The 24,832-nt window shown below is 37.1% G+C and overlaps 1 protein-coding gene across 3 annotated transcripts in view; it reads right to left on the bottom strand.

The window, feature by feature from the left end:
- MET (MET proto-oncogene, receptor tyrosine kinase) overlaps positions 1-24,832 on the bottom strand; it is a 101,292-nt gene that overhangs the window by 71,385 nt on the left and 5,075 nt on the right. The window contains exons 2-3 of one of the 3 annotated variants that reach the window (XM_037512075.2): positions 4,785-4,834; positions 1,103-2,319 (exon numbers count right to left, since the gene is read on the bottom strand). In XM_037512075.2, the coding sequence (XP_037367972.1) occupies positions 1,103-2,305 (1,203 nt within the window). In that variant the 5' untranslated portion in view covers positions 2,306-2,319; positions 4,785-4,834. Of the gene's footprint in view, positions 1-1,102; positions 2,320-4,784; positions 4,835-14,623; positions 14,643-24,832 lie in introns of those variants that run through there. The other 2 variants (XM_054692579.1, XM_037512068.2) reach the window with 2 other exon arrangements.

Raw genomic sequence — 24,832 nt, 5'->3', positions numbered from 1 at the left:
GTCCTTGGTACATCTTAGCAAATTATACACTTTCTTCCATCACTGTCATGTTTAATGTTCCACTTTCAATGATCACCTTTATTACTTAGATTGAAAACTGCTAGCATAACTGAATATACATTTCCAGAGTCAAACTGTCATTAGAAAATCTACACTTGTTACCAGATTATGATCACTAGTGGTCATTATGTTAGGCGGCATCACGAGGTCCATATGTTCAAATCTGGGTCTAAACCAAGAAAGGCCACAATGGACTCCCAATTTAGTGCTCTTTCTCTGGCATTAGGCCATCTGATGACTGGCAAGATGAATCTTCTGGGTATAGCTTAGCTGTAATAATACTGTACTGAATCAAAGTCACAAAGGGTTTCCCTAATACCTTCAGGGGAAATGTCATTTCATGCAAGTACAAACTATAATTGATCAAATATCAATTGATATATCAAATATCAATCAGGTGAGAACTTGGTAGACACATGTCTATTCAAGAAGGAAGTCAGTGAATGAAGTCAAGATGCAAAGAAAGGATCCAGGAACCAAAAATTTCCCTCTAGTTTCTGATTTAGAGAAGCCTATCAGTTCATTTAAAAAATGATTTATTTACCAACATCTTAAAAGAGATTTTTGTTTGTTTATTTTTGATTAAGTTTCCTTAAGCAATGCTTATGAGCAAATGGGAACTCATAAGGAAAAAGCCCTCAGAGCCACAAATTATCTTAAGTGTCTTATTCTAAATGTTGTAAAGACTCTATTAGAATATCAATAATCATGTTTTACAGGGGTTGTGATTTGTTAAACTTTGTGTAAATCTGATGTTACTAAAGTTTATATAAGAGATAAATTTAATAATCTGAAGTGCTGGCAAAAGTGCAAATCCAACTTGTCAAAACATTTTATTTTTTCTTTTACTTACCTCTTAACTATTTATGATTTTACTTTTAAGTGGAGATTCAATTTCTAAATTTTATTGGAAAGAACTGGCAATATTTTGGATAAAGAATGTTTACCAAGCACAGAAAAATCGTTGCTATTCTTTTTCTAGACTGCTATGTAGTCTGATTTATATCTCATAAATTGTGAAATGGGAACCTGTGTGACTTACCCTATTAAAGCAGTGTTCATGGTTCGGTCCATAAAAATGCTGGAGACACCTTACATTGTTTTTGTTGACAATCTTGTTGAAGAACTCATTAATGTATTTGATGGGGAAAGCACAGACAGCCGAGCGATTCATTGGTTCAGCAGAATCTGGCTTGCTTTGTGCAAACACCCCGTAGAGAATGTCATCATTCAGGTTGGCTCCTATTTGTTTAGCAAGATGGGCACCAGGCTTACTGACGTACGCAGCTTGGAGAATATTAAACATTTCTTCCCTTGTGGCTCTCTTTCTTCTCTTTTCTGTGAGAATACACTCCAGTGGCATTTCCATGTAGGAATGCAGCCCAGAGTCTACAGAACAGAATCTGATTATTCTTGTGTGAAAAGTCTGAGCGTCTAGAGTTTCCCGCTGGACTGTCAAAAAGTAAATAAAATGGTTGCTTTCAAAGGCGTGGATGTACTTAATGGGGTAAGAATCTCGGAACTCAGGTAGAACATCGATATACGACTGATCTGTTAAAAACTTAAAACCATCTTGTGTTTCCTTTAGTCTTCTCACTGATATTGAATGCAATGAATGATCTGGAAGGTAGGAAGAATTTATAGTATTGCCCACGAAGAAGTTGATGAACCTGTCCTTTTCAGACAGGAGGACTTTGGTTCCCAGGGCGCTCACCACACAGTCAGGACACTGGCTCGGATCTTCATCTGCCTGTGGAGAGTACATGCAGTGAACCTCCGACTGTATGTCAGCAGTGTTGCCAGGTGGAAGCACGTGTCGCTGGCAGGTCCCTCTGTGAACACTGCCGCAGCTAATGAGCTGGTCATCATAGTATGTGTCAATAAGCAGAGCCATGTTGATATTATCTTTCCAAATGCCACCTGATGAATTGGTTTTGTGGCTGCAGTTCTGACAAGGAATACAATCTGGGTGTTCTAGCACAGGCCCAGTCTTGTACTCAGCAACTTTCTGAAGATTGTTGTCATTTAAAACATATATGTAGTTAATAGCACCGACGTAAATGTGGTGCTTGTGTAAAACAACATTCTGGATGGGTGTTTGCGCAGTGAAGTTGGGAAGCTGATACTTCATGTTCACATTCATCTCGGACTTTACCAGTGCTTCTTTGCACTCCCCATTGCTCTTCTGTACCAAGGTAAACAGAAGCACAAGGATGACAGGTGCAAGCACAGCAGGGGTTTTCATGGTGAGAAGTTAATCTGCCAAAACACATTCAAGGCAAGAGCCGTTTAGTTGTCATTAGAAACGAAGAAACAGCTAAAAGAATGATACCAGTTAAACTATTAGAAGCAAAGTTTCCTAACTGAAACTTTTACATTGAGTGAAAACAAAAAAACTCGAGCTGGTTTCACATAAAGATGCATTGTGCAGTTGGACATGACTCCACATAGCTTAATTTTAGAACTCCAACCATGAACAAGTAATTTTAGAGAATCGTTATGAGATGCAAACAATGTTCTGTATTAAGGACACAGAAACTAAGTTAGAATTATTCAGCAGTGAAGTCAGAAACAATAGCAAATTCTTTCTTAACCCCTTGCTGGTTGCTTTAATGTGGTTCAATATCTGTGGTTAATGACTAGGCTGATATTCAAACTTTCTCAGTTAATCAAGTAAAGAATTGTGGTTCAGATTCATTTATTCTAGAAATCACAGCAGGCATTGTTTTCTTGGGAGCATGCAGAATTACTAGGCTAAATTTAGCTTCCTTTTGGAAGAAAACAATCCTAAATTCTAGAAGCAATATGATCACATGCTGTTTATAGGATTTTGTGTGCAGTGGAAAGGTATGGTTATAATTTGGCTATTGTTGACCTATTGTTTTGAATAGACAAATGCTTACCTTAATGTCAGATCTGGGAACATAAAAAACAGCAAGTTGAAAACTTTTAAAATAAAATATAATCTTTGGAACTAAAGTCCTAGAATTATTTCTCAGAGAAAACAACCTATTTTTCATTACCAAGTCAAAAGTTATTTAGTAAAAATAATAACATTTTAAAATTGTATAATATACATATGGACAGTATTTCTACTAGGAAGCATGAGTGGAATTATTATCCAATTTTTAAAAACTTAAGGTGTGCCTTCTTTGGAGAAGCTTGGTACGTGTGGTATGGTGACACATCTGAACAGATGTCAACCTTTTCCTCTAAATCATAAACAGTGCTGTAAACCAATGTTACCATAATGAAAAGAACAAAATCACACACACAAAACTTAAGGTGTGTAGGTTATAAAACTAAATTCTATTTAGAGTATTTATGAATAGAAATTAAATAGTCCTTTTAAAAAACATAATTTGGGGGTCTCCCCTGACGGCACAGCGGTTGAGCGCTGGGCTGCGAGGCTGCCCGCAGCCTCTGCAGCGCTGGTTCGTTCCCCGGCCACCGGCGAGGGTCCCACAAAAAAACAAAAACAAAAACAAAAACATAATTTGGGGGACCTTTAAAAACAGACATGCATTGTAATTATGTTAAAGAATAACCACAAGTCTACAAAAATCACAACAGTATGTACATAACTCTGAACTTGCACTATGGGAAATGGGAATGATTCCTATCTTCCAGAGAATGTACATATGGTTGAGAAATAATACACAAATGCAAATTACTATGACATACAGCATTATAACACCCTGCAAAGCACAGGCCAGTAGATAAAAGCATAAAGAGAAGTAGGCATGGGGCATTATGACGGAGAAATAGGGCTCAGTTCACTGTGCTGAGTCCTGGAGAGCAATGACCATGTCTGTTTGGCTCATCATTCTATTCCAAGTATCTGGCATAGAGCCTAGAATGCAGTAGGTACTAAATATGTTGAATAAAGGAGTGAAGAACAATTAAGCAATAAGAATATTGAGGCATGATGCCTTTGCTTGTGAAGCTCACAGTCACTTGGTAGAAGCAATGGGCTGACAGACATCAATGGGAAAGCATAGGAAGGGCAGCCAAACCAGACGAGAAATGATGCTAGAGCTGAGTTCTGAAGGAGGATGAGGAATGGAAAATCCTTGTGGGTAGAGCAGTTTGTGAAAATATATAGAAGCAGAAGAGAACACATGGCAAAACTGAAATTAGTTGAGGCTAGTACACTAGGGAAACCAGAGATAAAAGGGCAAAAATTTTTGGAGAAATATTCCAAAGGAACAAAAGCCTAGAGCATGAGAAATGTCACTATCTTTGAGAGAGGAAGAGCAGAAGTCAGATATACATCCAGGGACACTGAAGGGGTACATGGCATATGATGGTAATGTTCTAAAAACGAATTAGGGTATATGCCCATAGGATGAAAGTGATGGATACAGAGGAGAGACTTTAGGGTGGAGGAGGAGGTTTGTTTAGAATAGCTACAGGAGGGCATGCAAACTGAGGTCAGCAAGAAATCAAAGAAAGGACTGCTTAGTAGCTCTGAAGGCGCCTGTAAAATAAGACACACCGTATTTTGACTTCCTCTTCCCATTCCTGAGCTATGAAAGAAAACAAAGGCATAAGGTTAATGATTTACAGGATCCAAATAAAGGTTGACTGGAGATTCAGGCTTTGAAGGCTAGAGAGTTATAGTTGAATCACATAGCTAAGCCAAGTTTCATTAAGGTAAAGAATTGGAAGAAGTATAAACCACATAATAACAAAAATAACAATAACATGTATTGAGTGCTTACCATGTGCCAGGCATTCTGTTAAACTCTCTGATTTACTCTTCATAAACACCCTGTGAAGTAGGAAGTAGTATTATTCTCCATTGTTAGATGAGCAATCTTGCCAGAAGTCACACAGTTAGAACAGGATTGAGTTTCACGTCTGCCAGGACTCTGTGCTCTTAAATGCTTCACTAGGACTGAAGCATCTTCCCAAGGTAAAGGTACTAGAGCACACAGTGGATAATCAAAGTTCCAGTTCTGGCCCTTTCTCTCTCTAGCTGTGTGACTTCGGGCAATTCATCTGTCTCTGAGTACCAGTGTCCAATATCCTCACAGAAATATCTTATATATCAAAATGAGATCTCATCTTTGAAAGTACTTTGTTATAGTGTAATATAGCACATATCAACATAGATATAGGGTACTGTACTTGTTACTTTTATATATAATCTGCACTGTTTATATATCATTCTCACTGTATGAGAAAACTTTTGGTGTCACTAGGGGTACGACAAGGAGTCAAAGAAAAGAAGGATTGGGGACAAGCTGACAAATACAAGCTGCAAACAAACTGGAACTATGTATCTAAACCTTCCAGAATATATTTTGTGGAAAAATAAATGTACTTCTCAACATGGTATCAATATATCTTCAAAAATTGGGAACATTAGCCTAATACACAATTTATTACTGTATTTTCCCTAGGAAAAATAATAAAGGAAGAAAATTAATGAACCATTACCGCCATAAGGGGGAAAAAAACGCATTACAACCAATTTGCATCTTAGCTGATGCCTATTAAAGTAGTGTGGAGGATGAATGACTTTTTTTTCCCTGCTAGATTTTTTGGAGGAGCCTTCAAAATGATCTTGCTTTTTTTTAAAAAATAAAAAATCTGAGTCATTACAATAAATTATATTACAAAACAAGGTTCCATAGCTCAAGCTTAATACACTAGTCACTCCTTGTACTGAACCTCAAATAACTAGAATCTAAGAAAACATGCAAATGTACTATTCATGGTTTTTTTTTTTTTTTTTTTTTTTTGTCATCCTAATTGATGAGATGGAAAATCACAAGAAAACCATCAGGAAGGTTATTTTTCCCATTTAAGGAAAAAGCCTTGTAGAATACCCATGGAGGGAGTAACCCAGACTCCTACATCTCTTGAAAGCAAATGGTGATGACATTTTCAGACTGAAAAAATCAAAGAAAGGCTAATTTTTTTAAACAAACAAGCAAGCAAAAAAACGAACACCTAGGACTCTCTGTCAACAACAGGATTTTAAATTAAAACACGGGTTTCTATTTAATCCTCAGATAATGAGAAACCTTAAACGCCCCATTTCCTTGATCATTTCAATTAATTACATTCCTTCCCCATTAACAAAGATGTGTGTTGGTGAGACTAGATCTTTTCTAAGAACTGTCTGTTGTTCTTAAAAAATGGAGGGAGATCTTTTGGAAGTATTTGTTGCTGAGCAGTGTACCCTGATAACAATAGTAGTTATTGTATGATAGCTGAAGGGTCAAGTGCACAGGCTCTGAAGACAGAATACAGGGTTTGAAACCCTTGTCTGTATAATCTTGGGCAAATAACTTCTCAGAGTCTTTACTTTTTCTTCAGAAATATGGGAGTGATTACAGCACCTACCTTAATTATAACGACTCTCGAGGATCAATGAGTCAAGGCATAGAAACCATTAAGAACAGTGCCTGACACACAGTAGGTCAAAAAATGTTCTCTATTATAGTCTGTTCATACCTTCAATGTTTTTTGAGCATCTACTATATTTCAGATATTACGCAGAGTGCTGAAGACACATAAATGAATAAAACACTTTCCAGGTGTCAATGAGATCTCAGAATAGAAGGCAAACACACAGATCACAGTAGCAACTTCCTGTGGAAAGGTTAATGGGCATCCCTGAAGGAAAGCTTGATCAGGCTAGGGAAGTTAGGAGTTCTTGTTAATCAATCATGATGTTTTCCTCACAATGCATTTATGATGCTGAGTCACAGCATGGAGGAAAAATGAGATTTCGTTGTGGCAGTACAGCAAATTAGTCATATGACCAAAGCAAAGCACCTAAATCCTTTGGTCTCAACTACTTTCTTATTTGTAAGCTATTGCAGTGAAATAGTCTTATGCCAGAGGCTTTTGGCACAAGCAGACAACCTAGTATGTGTATCTCTTCCTAATTCCCATTCAGTGACCTGTCTTGATACTTAAATTGGCCATTATGGCAACATTTACACCATCAAAACTGGCCAATAGAACAAAAAGAAAAACAATTGTCAGGGATGGTTATTAAATATTTATAAGTATACTCCTGGGTTGGACTTACAAACTCAAAAGTATTTTTCAACTCTAATATGAGAATGTTTTTTATTCTCTAATATGAGAATGTTTATAACTGAGAATGTTTTTCTACAGTTACATTTTACTCCAATGCCATTGAGTTGGCATATATTGCTTTCTTTTCATCGATATAATCTGCCAGATTGGACAATTTTAATATTTATATCTGTAGTGACTCCAGGAATACTTTCAATTTTCTTATATTTTTGTTTTAGTACATTTATTCCTAGGATGTGTTTGGATTAGGATTTCAGTATAGACTGCCTTTTTTATTGTTTCTGCTTTTTTTTCTTTCTGAAATAGTGCTAACCATTTAACCAACTTTGAGTTCCCCACTAAAAGGAACACATAAAGATGATTCAAACAGACTGACTAATTCATTCTCTTAAAATGTGCACATAGCAGGTGAAAATGAATCATCTATAAAACATTTTTTTTATTTCTTTTCAGTTGATAGTTAAGATAATTTCACTGGCAAAAACACTTCCGGGGAGTGATTATATCAATGGCATCACAGTCATAAACTACCGGTATTTAGTGGTATTTCCTTTAAAGAGGACTGCTCTGTTTGCTACAAATTTCAGCCTAATCATAACACCCTGTCTACTATCTATCTGCCTCCAGTTTTTTCATCAGACTAGTTTACTTGGTCTTTTCATTCCCTAGGTATCTAGCAGTACACTGAATTCTCTAAACATTTATTGAGTAAGCTACCTTTGCCTGTCACCACCACTACCGTCATCATCATTGTACGATCATCAACAAAATCCTATGGCAAAGCATTTGTGTATTGTATTCAAAATTAAAAAAAAATTCATATTTTTCAGAAAGAACAACAGTAGCTGTAATGGAAAACATTTTGTAAGAAAGAGGCTTTCCCAACTTTATAAGGATGAACTTTGTTTTCTTAGAAATCCTAGTATTTTATAATTAAATAACTAGTAGTTGGTAGTGTACAAGATAATGTCAATTACATCATTTCTTAGAAACTGAACATTATTCCTGTTTTCAGATGACAAAACAGATAGTCAAAGAAAATATTATCTGAATGTAATAAACATATAATATAGTTTTCACGCATGCATTTCTATTATGGAGGAGCACTAGGGATACTTTGGTTGTGGGAGAGCAATCATGACCACATCTGAAGGGGAGAAAAATTAACAAGGATGTAAAACAACAGTACTTCATTAAAAAAAAAAAAAAAGCTTATTTGAACTGTTTCAAATTATTTGCATTTCTTAGAAAAGATTTTTATTCGAAAGATAGAAAACTTCAGTAAAAATCTGCTTTAACCAGCCTATCGCTCACTTTCTCTTTTATTGGCAACTCTTGTGAAAACTCACTTTCCTACCTGGTGGGGCTGTCAATCACATGGCCTAACTTCCATACCACGGGTGGACTTACAAACATTTTAATGAACTCTGTAGATACAGTGCTTGGTCAGGAGTAAGCACGTAACCAAAAGAAGGTTAATGAGCGCCTTTATGGGAGATTTAATATGGATATTGGAGAGGACCTCCCTCCTGAGAGATCATAAGCACTAAAAAGGAGTGTCTGACAGTATTTCAGAGTGATAATCACTATGCCTGAGCATGAAACTGACCCAAATGGCACAAGATTCCACACATGGAGAAAGGCAGGTTCTTGATGTTATTGTTCGTCCATCTGTATCCATTATGTATTAGCTAATGGGACCCAGTATATTTTTTCTTTTCTTATTTTTTTTTCATTAGTAGCATCACTGTGATTCTTTTTATTTCTTGCTTCTGAAAAATCTTGACTAAACAATGCCCGAAGATACTATAAACCTGAGAGTTCAAACACAAAGCTAAATGCATAAAAGAAACTTCAAAATATTCAAGTAATTGTTACAAAATGGTTTCTTTATTTATTTGATAATTACTTTAATTATCTCACTTTGCATTTAGAAAAAGTATTTCAGAGGTAGTATAATAGTTTTTTTCCTGCTACATTATTTCAAATTTGTCTATAATATTTACATAACATAATCTCAAGATAGAAATAATGTATCTAAGTGAAGAGTCAAGCTATAAAAACTAGAAAACATTTCAATCCTGCTTTTAAGAATATAAAGGGGATTTATGATGATGGAAAATGGCCGAGGCCCCATATTTAAGGAAATTGCAGCCATAAAAACAGTCAAGGCTAAATATCCAGGAGAACTTGCCAGGGTGAAATCTTGAGAAAATTTTTTAGCCCTCGCTCCATTTATATTATTTCCATTAACTTTAAATGTAGGCCCATAAAGTCAAACTTAAGGAAAGAAATTCTAATAGGAGACTCTTGATGACACTTAATGTTCTGTATTTATGAACACTCATTGTTTATGAAGAGTCACATGACACAATATTAATCAATGAGCACACATTGTGTACTTATCTAGGTACTGAGAGTTTCTACTTTCAAAAAATGTACAATACATAGATTTGAAGATAGCAAGATAAATGCTTATGGCCAAAATTGACAGTGAATGAATGGACCAGGCTGCTAAAAAGCAGATTTTAAAACATGCTTTGTTGAACATTTGATTCTTATGACTAAAGATTAACACTGGATGCTATGATCATCAAGAGTCTAAACTGATTTTAGAAAGATCAAACAATATGCCATATCAAAAATCCCTTTTAACATAGACACTACTTTGATTATAATTTTGAACAGAAAGTCAAAGGACGGAAGGAATCTTCAGGATTTTTCAGCACATCCAACTGCTCTTTTGTATCGTCACATTTAAATGATTCAAAATACCAGTGAGTCAGTTTTATGTCTAATATTTGGAGACCAGTTTGCTTAACAACAGCTCATATAGCTCTCTCTTTTGGGGAAGAGGTGGAGTCTAGTGGAGAGAAATGAGTTTTGGTGTTAGATAGAAATCAATGTGATGTGAATCTAGGCTTTATTATTTATATACCTCTGATTCTGAGTATCAGTTTCTTCATCTAAAACAAGGATACATCTTGTGGGTTGGCCATGAAGATCAGAAATATATTATGAGGCACTGGCATTTAATTGTGCAGCACACACTGGCATTCAACAAATTGAGCTACTATGCTTAGTAGCCCAAGCAGCAAATGTTTTAGCCTGTCCCTGTGAAAAATGAGGAATTTGGCACAGTCTGCTAGGTGAGACCACTCCAAATACTTGGTGAGTGTTTCATCACCTTAGCCCTCTTGTCAATGGTTTAAATAGTGTTATTTATTATTTTCCCACCCTTTGGCCATCTTGTGGTTTTCCTCTAAACCTGTTTCAAGTTCTATAAGTCCTTCTTAAGCTGCTCTCCAAGGCAAAGATCACAGTAAGGTCCTCTCATACCGAGGGAGAACAACAAATAAGGAACCATTACTTTACTCCTTTAAAGAGTAAACACAGGGCCTCCCTTGTGGTGTAGGGGTTAAGTCTCAGCGCTATCATTGCTGTGGCTTGAGTTCAATCCACGGGCCAGGGAGCTAACCCCCATGCATGAGACCTCTCCTGCATCACCTATTGCTCCCCTTAGCAGTGTATTTCAGTAAATACGTCTGTTCTGCTCCCCGCTCTGTCTCTGGTGAATCCTCTCACCCGTTGCACCTCTGGTCTACACCCCAGTTCTTCTATACCAAAATAAAAAAATAAAAATAAAGAGTAAACACATACCCTCACTGACATTTGATACATAAAGATAAAGGATACCTAAATACATTTGAATATCACTTATGAAAATCCCTTCCAATTCCATCCATTTTGTTGCAAATGGCAGTATATCTCTTTTATTAATAACTGTGTAGTACTCCATCTTGTATATGTTCCATATCTTCAAGAAACAAAATAAAGGAACAGATGGAACTAAACCCAAATAAAGTCAAGAAATGACTGCAGAATTGAGGCCAGTAAAGGTGGAGGCATATATGATAAGGGGACATGGGTGCTCTGGTGTGGATGGTGTGTGGTGATGCACATCTGAGGAGGAGGTGTGAACCCATTCCTCTGAATCACATACAGTAATATAAACTAATGTTACCTCAACAAATCAATTAATTAAAACATTTTTGAATATTAGAAAAAAATTTTGTATGTCCCATGGATGCATTTTATGTGACAATCCAATATCAAGCAAATGGGGAAAACTACGGTAACTATCACCTTTTACACTAACAGAAAACAGATTGAAAAAGATTTTGGTTAAACTTATTTATCTGTTGGAGTAGGACAGTATTCTATCCCAATGTGTGTGTTTCCACTGCAAAACTGCACAAAATTTTTTTCTTTATGTTTTCTGCTATATATATCTAAAACATGCTGTTCTCAAAGCATGATTAGTAGAGTAACCTTTTTCTCTAAAGACAGTTTTAAACATCAGGTGAAGGCACACATAACTACGTGAAAGGGATTGAGGAATATAGATTTTTTTTAAACTAAAAATCAAGGAAAATGTTTGCGAGCTGTGGAAAAAATTTATTTATATATATATGATAGTCTGTCATTAACATGAATTTTATGAAACAAAAAGTATTCTTAGATTTTCAAACTTTATTTATAATAAACAAACATTAAAATTTCATACATAGGCAGAGATAGGAGAAAATAAGTTTAATGTGTATACAAAAATAATTTCCATGTGTTATAATTAATATTCCCTGGGGCTGCTCTAAAAACTGATTCTTGATTATTACACAAATGTTTCTTTGAAAGAGATGTAAACAGTACTTTTATTCAGATTCTTATCCAATACTGCAGCCTTTCTTCTTTCAATAAACGTTTTAAAAGTTGAAATCTTAGCATAAGAAAAAGCCCATTATGCATTTTCTAGATGTAGCATATGACTGAGATCACTGTTCAATTCTGATATGGTAAGATTAAAGATAAAAAGGACAGAATTCCATTATATTCTCAAGAATATCACTCAAAAATTCATAATCTGATAGTAAATATCTATTCCTTTTAAGAATGGCTGAGAGTATTCAACTTCTGGGAAAGAATAATAAATGGATATTTGTTTTATCATTGTGCATATCATACAGTCCTGTTCAGAAAAGACACTGAACTGTCAAAGTCCTGATTGATGGACAGGCTTTTGTCTCATTAATAAGGTGTGGGTCAAGGAAGAATGCTTTGTTGTTGCCCATGAAAATGTAAAGGTTAAACTTCCCCAATATTAGGAAAGTGCTAAGATGCTTGAAGTACTAGTAAAGTACTTAAAAATATTTTTCAGCCTAATGGATAGATGTAATTTTATAGTTCAGAATGCACAGAAAAGCAACCAGATTTTATTCAATTAATCCAGGAGCACTGAATAGTATGAATGCCAAAAATCACACTTGAAAAATATCTAAATACACAAGCTAAAATAAGCCTAGCAATCTTTTCCAGTTGCATTCAAATTCAGGGTTTTGGCAGGATAGACCTGACTGAACAGTCAGAATGTGAACCACTGAAGGGAGACAATTTGAAGAGGAAGCTGGTACATTACTCACTAATGAATCAGACATTTCCCTTACTTAGTGTTTGAAAATGTCTTCAGCATAAGGCATGGTAAATTCCAAATACAAGGAATTGTGCTCAGGTATGGGTTTATACAACTTATTGATGTCCTCTGATGTTACTTGAAGCAGTGATTAAATGACTGCAGAGGAATGTGGTGGTGAGTGGATACCATTCTTTTCACAGTGGTTGTCACATAAAGAAAGAAGGGGTCAGCATCCATGAAAACAGATGACAAAGAGAAGTACAAGGGTGCCAAAGATCGGGTCCTGACTCTGAAATACTGAGTAGCAAACAAGGAGGGTGGTCTCTGCAACACAATTTTTACTTAGTTCTTTGGATGAATTTTCTTGGCATTAAGGCTAGCAAGTAGATTCTCTGGCAGTGGAATAAACTGCAGACCTTTATGAAGGTGAATTTTGTCAGTATGAGACATTTTCTTTTTCAGGAAAAGTAGAGAAAATTTTCAGAATCACAGCAACACTGTGAATGAACAATATAGTCAAACCTGGCCATATTTTGCATAGATGTGGATTCCTTAGGTGAACTTAATGCAATTCTAATAGTGTAAGAATAATTAAAAGAGAATGAATATTCTCATGTTGAGATTAATACGCACTTAGAGAATAAAGACCCAAAGAAAACTTTGCACAGAAATCTTAAGTACTTCTAAATAAGGAGAAAATAAAGCTAAGCCACTCTCATGAAAATAGAACCGTATAGAAGATCAGTACAGAAGTACAGAATCCAATTTCTAAACTCAGTAAACATTCTGGATGCTACAAAATCAATAAACCAAAAGGTTAGGACAACTTAAAAACAACTGTGCTCAGGACTGTGTTTATATAATTGATCAATTCAAGGAAAACTTAACTCGGGTAGTTGTGTGTATGTGTCTATATGGAGGGTATATGTGTTTGAGAGGGAGAGAGAAACAGAAAGGACAAGGCATTTAGAGAAAAACTTTTCAATTGTTTAGGTGTCACCCACAGGCTAGCAGATCTAGTGTCTGTCCTACCACTCTCTGGGTAGTGCTATAAAGACAGGTACAGATTGCTATAGGAACACACGGGAAGACCTAACTGTGGCAGAAACAGACAGTGCCAAGGAAGACTTCAGAGTGTAGATATTATGGGAGCTTGGTCTTGCCAGGTGAGTTGGAGTTGTTCAGGCACAGCGAGGCAGAGGAAGGATACTTTGGACACAGAGGACTCACACAGGCACCTTGGGAAGAATGTGCCAGTTGCTGAGGAAACTAATTATTACAAAGGCCGTATGAACTGAATGTGGATAAAACTGTAAGGTTAGGTGACAGCCACATCATAGAAAGCCCTGTAAGTCCAGATGTCTACACTTTACTGTAGTGGAGAGTCACTGGGAGCTTTTAAGCCAGAGACGAAGATCTGCTTATATCTATATATGTGCTAACTGGTGACAGTGTGGTGGGTGGATGGGATGAAAAGGAGCCAGAGGCCAGAGGACACAACCTAACATCTGTCCAGGAAATAGAAGATGGTTAACAACAGTGAAGAGTGAAGACATACAGATCTGTATCTTCATCTCTTTATCTCCAGAGAGTCCAGAAATTCATCTCTCCAGCACCAGTTTTATATGACTAACAGCTTTTTTTTTTTTTTTTAAACACTTGGGTTTCTTTCTTTTTTTTTTAAAGGCCAGAAGCACAGGAGGGTGAGAGGATTCACCAGAGACAGAGCGGGGAGCAGAACAGGCAGACGGACTGATATACACTGCTGAGGGGAGCAGTGGGTGAGACAGGAAAGGTCTGCTGCGCATGTGGGAATCTCCTTGGCCGGCCGGGAATCGAACCCACGCTGCAGAGGCTGTGGACAGCTTCACAGCACTGCGCTCAACCTGCTGCGCCACCGGGAAGACCCTGACTAACAGCTTTTTAAGAGCAAATTTGACAAATATTTATTGAGACCCCTACTCTGTGTGAGGTGCTTAGCGTCCCTCCCCCAGTCAACAAAACAAACATTTCTGCTTTTGTGGAACTTACTTTCTAGCAGGTGGATCCAGACAAAAAATTCCACACGTAATAATTAAGTTGATAAAGCAGCATAATAGGGGTTGATGAGTGCTGTGGCATGAAAACAAAAATAATCAAGGTTGAAGGATCAAGAGCAGTGAGCGGGAAGGTGGTGGGAGAGGCTGTAGCTTTAAAAAACTGGGAAGGTGGCTTTTAAGGAAAGTATTGAAAGAGGAGAGTGTTCACATCTGAGATGTGGAAAGATAATTCTGGGCTGAGGCAAGACTGAGAATATGTCTCATGTGTTTGAGGAATGGCAAAGTGGCCAAATCTTGGAAACTGGGAGATGATATCAGAAAGGATAAAGAATCAGAGCACACAGAGCCTCACAGGCCAATGTGAATCTTGGTCATTTATTGGAATGAAGTGAAGAGCCATTGAGGTTGCTGAGCAAGGGAGTGATTACTTTTGAGAGGAGTCAACTGCTTGGTGTGGGAGAAGAGTCTTGGTGCCAGGAAGGTGGGATAAGGTAAAAGTGGATAAGTCAGGTCATTTGGGAGGTGACCTGGATCAGAGAGGAAGGAATAAGTGATGAGAGGTGGCTGATTTCTAGCCATATTTTGAAAATAGAGATAACAGGATTTACTACTAATGCATTAGATATGAAAAAAAAAAGGAGTCAAGAACACTGTAAGGATTTTAGCCTTTATAACACGAAGAATGGCTTTGTCAGTAACTGACATGGAGAAGCTGAAGGGTAAGCATGACTGGTAGGGATGGGTGAAGATGGGGAGATTAGTTTTCTTCAGGTCTGAGATACTTTTTAAGCACCCAAGGGGAACTGCTGAGTATGCAATTGGATAATTTTTCAAAGGTACAACCTCTCCCAGGTTTGGAGGTTTGGCGTTAAGGAGAAAGGTCAGGAGTAGAGATTTTAATTAAGAGGTTGTCTGTATATATATATATTTTAAATAGAGGCATGCTTTTATTTATTTATTCATTTATTTGCTTGTTTGCTTTGTTCACACATGCACTGGGTACAGTCAGAAGCGCGGGAGGGCGAGAGAATTCACCAGAGCCAGAGCGGGGAGCAGAGTAGGCAGAAGGACGGAAGCACACCGCCGAGGGGAGCAGCGGGCGGCAGGGGACGTCCTCGCGCCATGCGGGACCCTCCTCCGGTGGCCAGGGAGCAGCCGGGGATTGAACCGGCGCCGCAGAGGCCCCAGGCAGCCTCGCAACCCAGTGCTCAACCGCTGCGCCACCGGGGAGGCCCGAGGCTGTCTGTATATTGATGGTATGAAAAGTCATGAGATTGGATAAGACCTCCAGGGAAAGGAGCGTAGAAAACGAGGAGAAACAGATGTGCAACTGGCACACCAAATCTAATAGGCTGGGGAGACAAGGGTGAATGAGATTTCCTTTTGCACCTCTATCTACCTCTGTGAAACTGCTTTCCCATTCTATATTCTATCTCAGGATGTAACATTCCCTACATTTCCAAATCATCATCCTTGACTCCCACACAGAGGTGTTTTAAATATGTCTGTATGCTTCTATTCCCACTGCCACCCATAGTTGAGGGATGTGTCACTTTTTGTTGAATTACTATTTCAACTTTCTACCTGGTCTTCTCTTGCCATTCTTGGCCCTGATCATCCATTCTCCAGACACATCCTTCTCAGATGACAGATTGATTATGTCACCTTCGGTTTTAAAAACAGTTCAACTCCTTAGCACAGTTTAAAAGGCATGAATGATTTGGCTTCTACCTAACTCGCCAATCTTGCGTCTTGCCATCCTGGCTATAGATAGCCTCCCCTTTTTAAATCTTTGAAACAAGTCATGTATTCTCCCACTCTAGGCCTAGCACATGTGGACCCCTCTTTATGGAACACTCTTGCCCTCACCTTTACCTGAGTAACTTTTACTTTCTCTTCAATTGTCTTCTTAGGTAACAATTCTTTTTGGAAATCTTATGACTTTCTCACTGTCTACTAAAGGACTAGGAACTCTTCCATGTATTCATACATCATACCTGTCTTCCCTTCATCTAGATTTTTATCATCTTGTCCTATAATGTACTTACCTGATTCTCCCACTACAGTGTAAGCACTTGGCAAGGACTTGCTGACGAATAGTAATGAATTAACACATGAAAGAGTAACTTAGAACAAAGACTGACAGTGTGATAGAAAGACTCTATTAGACATCTATGAAAGAGATAATATTTATATGACGATGAAACATGAATTATGTTATAGGAGAGACTGAGAAGTCAAGGATGGCTAAAAAAGGCCTATAACAGGATATTACAAATAAAGGTAAGAGAAATAGTCAGAGAAGAGTTTGGGGGCAAAAATAATAGTTCAATTAATAATAAGGTACCTTTTGCTCAGTGAAGTGGCAGTGTCTATAAGGTAAATAACAACATAGGTTTGGTGATCTACAGAAAAGAGGGAGTCAGATAGCATGCTATGAATCACAGTACCATCAGTACATTTGAAGTCATGCAGGTGAGATTATCCATGTGGATGTTCAGGAAGGAGAAAACCTTACAGAAGAAAAGAATCTAAACTTAGTATCTAAAGGTAAAAGACAACTTTATCAACTTAGGGAAAAATTTCAAGAAGGGAGGAATGAGACGTACAGTGCCAAATTTCAGAGAGGACAAATGGAATAAAAATGAAGTTTCCACCAGATTTGACAGTGATTAGACTGAGGATGTTTTCCTGGGAGTGCAGGGTGGATGCTTGAGTTGAATTAGCTAAGGAATGTGGGGGTAGTGTTGAATGAGTTACGGAACATGAGAGTAGAGAAAATGAATCAGAAATTTATTTTCAAGAATTCTTTATTTAAAGGAAAAGGCCAAACTAGGAGTGAACATTTAAGGAAACTGCGTATTAAAGATCCTATCAGGATATCTGATATACGTGTTTTCTTTACTTCTAGGAAAAGTAGCAATGTGGGTAAGGGCTTGCAAGATGTGGGGATGAATGGGATCAAGATCAAACATTTAAAAGATCATTTCATCATTTAAGACAGAAGCTGGGAGGTAAAAATGAATGACATGGAAACCACCTGTGTTTCTGATTATCCCCTAAATTATAAAGGAAGATAGCACATTGAATGAGGGGAGTCAAAGAGATTCAAGGGATTGTGAGACTGGTGAAAGTTTGGAATCATGTAATGGGAAAATAGGAAATGAGCATAACAAGAATAAAAATTCACTAGAGGTAATACAATGCCCATTCTCACTGAATGTCTAAGTAATCAGCAAGGCGGATTTGGGAATTAAATGATTCCATAATCATGACTCTTGTAGTGAATGTTTACATAATTCATCATCTCTATGAACTTTTATTAAGGGAAAATTCCAGCATTTGATTATTTTTATTTCAAAACCAGTTTTATCGAAATTTTCAAAGAATAACTTTAGGGAAAAGGAAAACATATTGAAACAGATATTCTGCTCTTTTCAATAAAATCAACAGTCTTAAGATGTTAGAGAAATGAATCAGATATAAAGATCATCTAACACTGAAAATTAAAACCCATTTAGGAATTGTGAGGGAGACTTGATCCTAAATATTAGTTGTTATTCATTCAGAATCTTTAGTAACATTTGGAAAGTAATTAATCAACTTATGACATCGATTCAAGGGCTGTCACCTTTCATTGCTGTAAATGAAAATGTCTGGGCGCTTTAATCTGCATTTTTTAATGATTTAAATAACATTTTTTTGGGGGGGGGGTGAGCTTTCGACGAGAAGAATGTTTAAAATCATTGGATCATAACATAAAAATTTCAGTGAACAATCCAAAGATACTTTAGACTAAAAAAAATTTAGATGTAGTTTATTTTTGACATGATAGAAAGTTAATTTTTGAAAAGTTCAAATGTTTATTCAGATATGAACAAGCTTTTCTGTCAACAGACTTTGGTTTGGTTGCTTTTTTATAACTAAACAGAAATTAAAATATTAAAAATATTTATTGTACTATTTTACACTAAAAAGATCCAATTAGGGTAATTTTTAAGACCAAAGGTTCAAATGATTTTATTTGTCCATTTTTTTTTTTAATATTTATTTATTTATACAAGCACTGGGGTACAGTCAGAAGTGCGGGAGGGTGAGAGAATTCACCAGAGCCAGAGCAGGGAGCAGAGCAGGCAGAAGGACCGAAGTACACTGCTGAGGGGAGCAGCGGGCGGCAGGAGAGGTCTGCGCGCCATGTGGGACCCTCCTCAGGTGGCCGGGGAGCAGCCGGGGATAGAACCGGCGCTGCAGAGGCTGCGGGCAGCTTTGCAACCCAGTGCTCAACCACTGCGCCACCAGGGAGGCCCTATTTGTCCATTTTCTTAACTAGATAGTAGTTGGACCACAAGTTCTCTTGGACAAAGCAGCCAATAGGCATGAGTTGGAGCAATTCTGGCTGAATGTAAGACCAGAGTTAGATGACAGCTGCTCATCTAAGAAACTCAGAGGAGCAAAAAGAAAAAATGAGGGCAGGTTCTGTTAAGTTTTCCTTAATCTTTAGACCACCTTCTAAGTTTGTGTTTAGAACATGACAAATGCAATTCTTATATACACTCCAGCATGAACTCTGTATAATCTAAGCCCCCTCAAATGCCTGAAGATAATATCCTCAAGCAAAGCTAATATAAGTATTATATGCTCCAGCAATTCCACTTTTGGTTACTTACCAGAAGAAAACAAAAACTAATATAAAAAGATATATGTACCCATATATTCACTGTAGCATTAACAATTGTCAAGATGTGGAAACCACCTAAGTGTTCATCACTTAGTGTCCATCAATAACTCCATCAATACCTAAGTGTCCATCAATGCCTCCTCCCCTCCTTCTCTCTCTCCCTACTCTTTCTCTCTCTCACACTCATACACACACACACACACGGATTCTACGCAGCCATAAAAAAGAATGAAATTTTTCCATTTGTGTTAACATTGATGGACCTTGAGAGTATTATGCTAAGTGAAATAAGTCAGACCTAGAAACATAAATACCATGTGATTTCACTTATATGTGGAATTTAACTATCAAAACAAAAGAACAAACAAGACAAAACTTACAGAGAACAGACAAGGTTGGTGATTACCAGAGGGAAGGGGAGACATACAGTGGATGAAATGGGTCAAAGGAATCAAGAGGTACAAACTTTCAGCTATAAAAAAGATAAGTCATGGGGATGTAATATAATGCATGGGGACAGTAGTCAATATTATGACAACAATTTATTTATTTTTTTTTAGGAATCATTCACTCCTTTTTATTGTAGAATTATTCACACAAATAGTATACATAATGTCTCAAAGTCCTCGTCACTGTTCAGTTCCCCAGTTCTGCCTGGGAACTCATGGTGGGCTTCAATGATTAAACATTTGTTATGACACTGTATTTCTTTTTTAATTTTTGAGAGATTTATTATTTTCTATTGAAGTGGTTTAGTTTTCAACACTATATGATTTAGAGGTATAAGATTCAGACATCCCCAAGTGTATGTCACAACACAATCAAAGCACCCATAATATTCCACATAGTCCACTGAGCCTCATACACCCTTTGCTCCCTACCCTCTATACCATCTCCCTCTGGTAGCCTCCATTTTTCAGTCAAATTTCTAGGGCTTGGGGGGTATGACAACAATTTAATATACCAATCATTTAGGGTATTTGACGGCTGTACAACAATATGAATATATCTAATGCCACTAAATTGTACAATCAAAAATGCTTAAAATGGTAAATTTTATATTATCTATATTTCACAAAAAATTCCCTGAATCAGTTAATTGACTTAAAAAAGATTAAACTGCTTATAACCTCACATGTGCTTTGCCTTCAATCTACTGTGATATTTAATGTGATGTAGCCTCTGGAAAATGCCACTATAATGCTGTATTTATACACTGTATTTGAAAAAGCCAAATATCTTAATATTACTATGAGAAGAAAAGTTAATATATATTCATAGCAAATGGCATCCCAATGGAAAATATTTATGGGTATAGTTTTGATGGCCATAATTTTGGTCTCAACAGTAATGAATTATAATGAGCTGATATGCTGGAAATTTTTAGTCATGAAAATGGGGCAACATATTTATAAATTGCTTGGTTTTCTTTTAATACTATGATTTCTTCTGAGAACATGGAATTTCATTAAAGTGTTTACGAGTAGCTAATAGGACACGTCTCCAACACTCAGAATAAAAGTTCTTTCTGTTCTGCCAGATATTCCTGTTACTCTTACTGGTAGCTGAGGGAAGGATACATCAGAGTCCTGATTAAGTGTTGATAGGTAGCTTAGCTTCTTTCAGAATCAAACCATTGGTGAGAGATTTGGAGGAAGGTTAGACTTTGTTTATCATGCATCCTACTATGCAAGGGAGCTTCCCTTGACTCCCCACTCAGTTCTTTTTTTTTTTTAATAAACAGCTTTTTTTTTTTTTAAAGATTTATTTATTTATTTATACAAGCACTGGGTACAGTCAGAAGCGCGGGAGGGTGAGAGAATTCACCAGAGCCAGAGCAGGGAGCGGAACAGGCAGAAGGACCAAAGTACACTGCTGAGGGGAGCAGCGGGCGGCAGGACAGGTCTGCATGCCATGTGGGACCCTCCTCCAGTGGCCGGGAGCAGCCGGGGATCGAACCAGCGCTGCAGAGGCCGCGGGCAGCTTTGCAACCCAGCGCTCAACCACTGTGCCACCGGGAGGCACACCGGGAGGGCCCACTCAGTTCTAACCTGGTTTTCTATTTGATAGGTTCGTTCTGATTCCTAATGGGACACTCTCTTTATGACTTGTGAATCACCCAAGTCCCTGACCTTTCAATATATCCACCACTTCTTCCCTCTCTTATCCTCATGAAGCCACCATCCTGTGAAAACCTCCAGGTTTTCTCCTTTATTACATTTTCAGTATCTTTGGCATGAGAATTATCAAACAAGTTCTTCAACTGAATTACATTTTCCCAAATTTACAAAGGTGTCTAACTGCTCATTTATCATAATGTGGTACCTTCTTACTGGTATTTCAAAACATCTTGGGAGTACAACGGACTGTGGCATAAGACTATTCTTTGGTGGTAGGAGAGTTACGATGATCACACCCAAGGAGAGAAATCCTATGTTATCAAAATAATAACAATGATGTAAAACAATGGTACATCATTAATAAAAAAAAGAAAAAAGAATCATCTGAGGCTACTGGAGGGTGAGTGTGGCAGTAGGCAGCAAAGGGGAGAGAGGGCATAAAGGACTGTGGGTGTCGTGGTGGGTGTGAAGAGGTGTGAACCTATACTTCTAAGTCATACACAGTGTTGCAAACCAACATTATGTCAATAAAAATAATTGTAAAAATCATATAAATATGAATGTGCACAAACACATTGGTGTATGATTATTTCCGATGGTTTGGTGAACCAGTGAAATAAAAATTAAGTAAGCACAAAGTATATCAATAAGATATTCCTTATATAGTGTTATTTCTAATTAAATTTCAAACAAGTCTTACTGATGATATATGTATTCAGTAAACCTCAGATTCACCTAAGAGAATCTCTATTTCAAGACCATACTGACATAATTTTCCTTTTTCTCCCCACTAAGATACAAGAAATTGCCACATTGTGTGCCCCAATGTTACCCAAAAACAACACAGTTTTGATAAGGAAAGGTTTTCTGAGGACAAATCACGAGTAGTTAGATATTCAGAACACAGTACGAAGAAAGCTCTCATTGCCCATGCTTCTGTACAACACCTCCTTCTAAATACTAGTTCATTTCTTTTAAAGAGAAAGAGCTGCTGTCTCCATAGCAGTCAGTACCCTAAGCTACGTATTTGTGCTGAGTCCATATGGGAAGTCTAGTTACCAGAAAATACACACTCACAAACAGGAAGTCTAACTACAGTAAGAAGGTGTTTTTCTCTTCACAATAGAGTTCAAAGATGTGTCATCTACGTAATTTGGAGCAAAACCCAACACCACTATTATTACTGAGTACCCCTCTCACCTCCTATATTACAGCAACTTATGATTATACCATTATGTGTTCTAAGCCTGTTTGAACTTGCTGCTCTTACTTATAGATACAAACGACCTGCCCTTTTCTGTGCACAGCTTTCAGTAAGCTTTCAATCAGTGAACATGTCAAGGTGGGAGGAAGGATGGCAGAAACAGTAAAAGGGGGGAAAATCAATTTTCAGAAAGCATATGGTAACAACTGAATATTTAATCAAATTAGCCTAGAAATTCCTTCCTATTTTCAGCACTCTTTGCAAGGCAGTTGCTTCATGGTACAGAATGAATTTCAATAAATGTCATATATTTAGTTAGATGGCTTATTTTAAAAATTTGTCAAACCAGGTCACTGACTCAGAATAGATCTCATTTCAAGACATGACAGATGGATATTGATATTGAATAGAAAGATTGACATTAGCTGGAAGATTTGAGCAGAAGAAAAGTCATTCATTTAACATTCAACAAAATATTTACTGAGTACCTACTGTGTGTCAGTATAAAATGATAAATATTTGGATTTTCTATTACAATAGAAAGAGGAGCTGTGCCAAAACAATTTCCTTGGGGTTAATAAGGATCACAACTGAATACCACTGGTAAGTAAGGTCTTTAAAAGTATTCATGTTTTTCACATTGCATCAGAAAAATGCATTAGCACTCATTCAAATCCATTCTGTTATGGTTGCAGGATTTTAGACCTAACTAACATTTTTGAAGATGCTGTTTACTGACCCTTAGCAAAAACCAACTTCCTATTTTTCTGGAACAAAAAAGGGCCTTACACGGTTTCAAAGATTTCTTAGACATCAAAGAGCTTAGAGAGACATATAGTTTATGGGTAATGATTTAGGATTTAGTGAATCAAAAACATATGGATTAAATTCCCTTTAAAGGACCCCTAGGTTTAAATTTTAAGAGCTAAAATGTTGGTCTAAATACACATTAGTCCCAAGCAAAGCCAAAACCTATTTTTAAAGAGAGTTTGAGTTGTCTTATAGACCCAAAACTTGGCTGGGTTTTCCTTTCCCACATGATTAGACCTCAAAGGAGGCAACCTGCCTTCTGCTAAACAAATTTAGTCCACTTCTCATTCCAACTTGTGAAGACCACATTATTTCAAAGGCCTCTAGTTTTGTATATTCCTCTTGATATTTTCGATAAAATATTAACACTAAGAAACAGTTTATGTTCATATTGAACAACTGGAATGCTTTTTAATACCTTCAAAGTCATTGTTTGTTTGTTTTTATTTAAAGACAAGTTCAAAATTGGACCTGAGATTCTGCTTCAGATTTCTAAGTATCGGGGAACACAAGATCATTTCAAAACAGGAAAAGGCCATTGATCTTAACATGCGCACAGTTTCATGATATATTATTATATTTGCATTTAAAATAGTAGGAAGAAATACAGTACATAATCTTCCGTTCTAACACAATGGCCTTCCGGAAGGCCGCTAGCCTGGGCATTTCACTGAGTTTTTAGGATTAAAGGAAACAAGTTAGTGCACAATCTGTAAGCTTTTATTCCTTTGGAAAAATAGATCCTAACACCGATCTGATGGCCTTTAAAGGGAACTGGAAACCAATGCAGTGTATGTTTTGAATTTCAATGGTAGAGGAATAACAACTAGAAGTTCAGACATCTAAAAAAGAGCCTGTATTCCAAAAAGAATATTTATCTTGAATGAGAACTTGGAAATAAACTCTATGAAGTTATGATGAATTTAGGCTTCAGTTTAAGAATGGAGTAACTAGATTATCCTTTAGTTTAGAAACATAGATAGCTTGATAGAGTATGTGGACCAATGGGTTTGAAAAGCATACGCCAACAGATGATGAATTAATAATTTTTTAAAATTGCTAAGCTAATTTTCCTGGAGGGATGGGTATCTGAGAATTCTAGAAGATAAATATTTCACAGAAGCAGTGCTGGGGCTCTCTGGCCATGAATGCTGCTGAATTAAACAGCAGGTAAAGGTGGCACAGAGGGCCATCTGGCAGGTAAAGTAGTCAAGACTGCAAACAGGATCACTAGGAGCCACATCTGGCTACAAAGTTTTTGTCTCTCTGACCTGCAAAGCGTTTTAAAGAAGTTGAGTCAACATTTTAAAATTGAGGGATTTTGAGCTTCTCCTGAAAATCTTGAAAGACATATGAGCCCATCCTACACCTGGGCTTGATGGCAACTCT

The sequence above is a fragment of the Talpa occidentalis genome, unplaced genomic scaffold (assembly GCF_014898055.3).
Source record: "Talpa occidentalis isolate TD23 unplaced genomic scaffold, MPIMG_talOcc4v2.1, whole genome shotgun sequence".
In the NCBI taxonomy this organism is placed as follows: Eukaryota; Metazoa; Chordata; class Mammalia; order Eulipotyphla; family Talpidae; genus Talpa; species Talpa occidentalis.
This window is presented reverse-complemented; position numbering and strand designations above follow the sequence as displayed.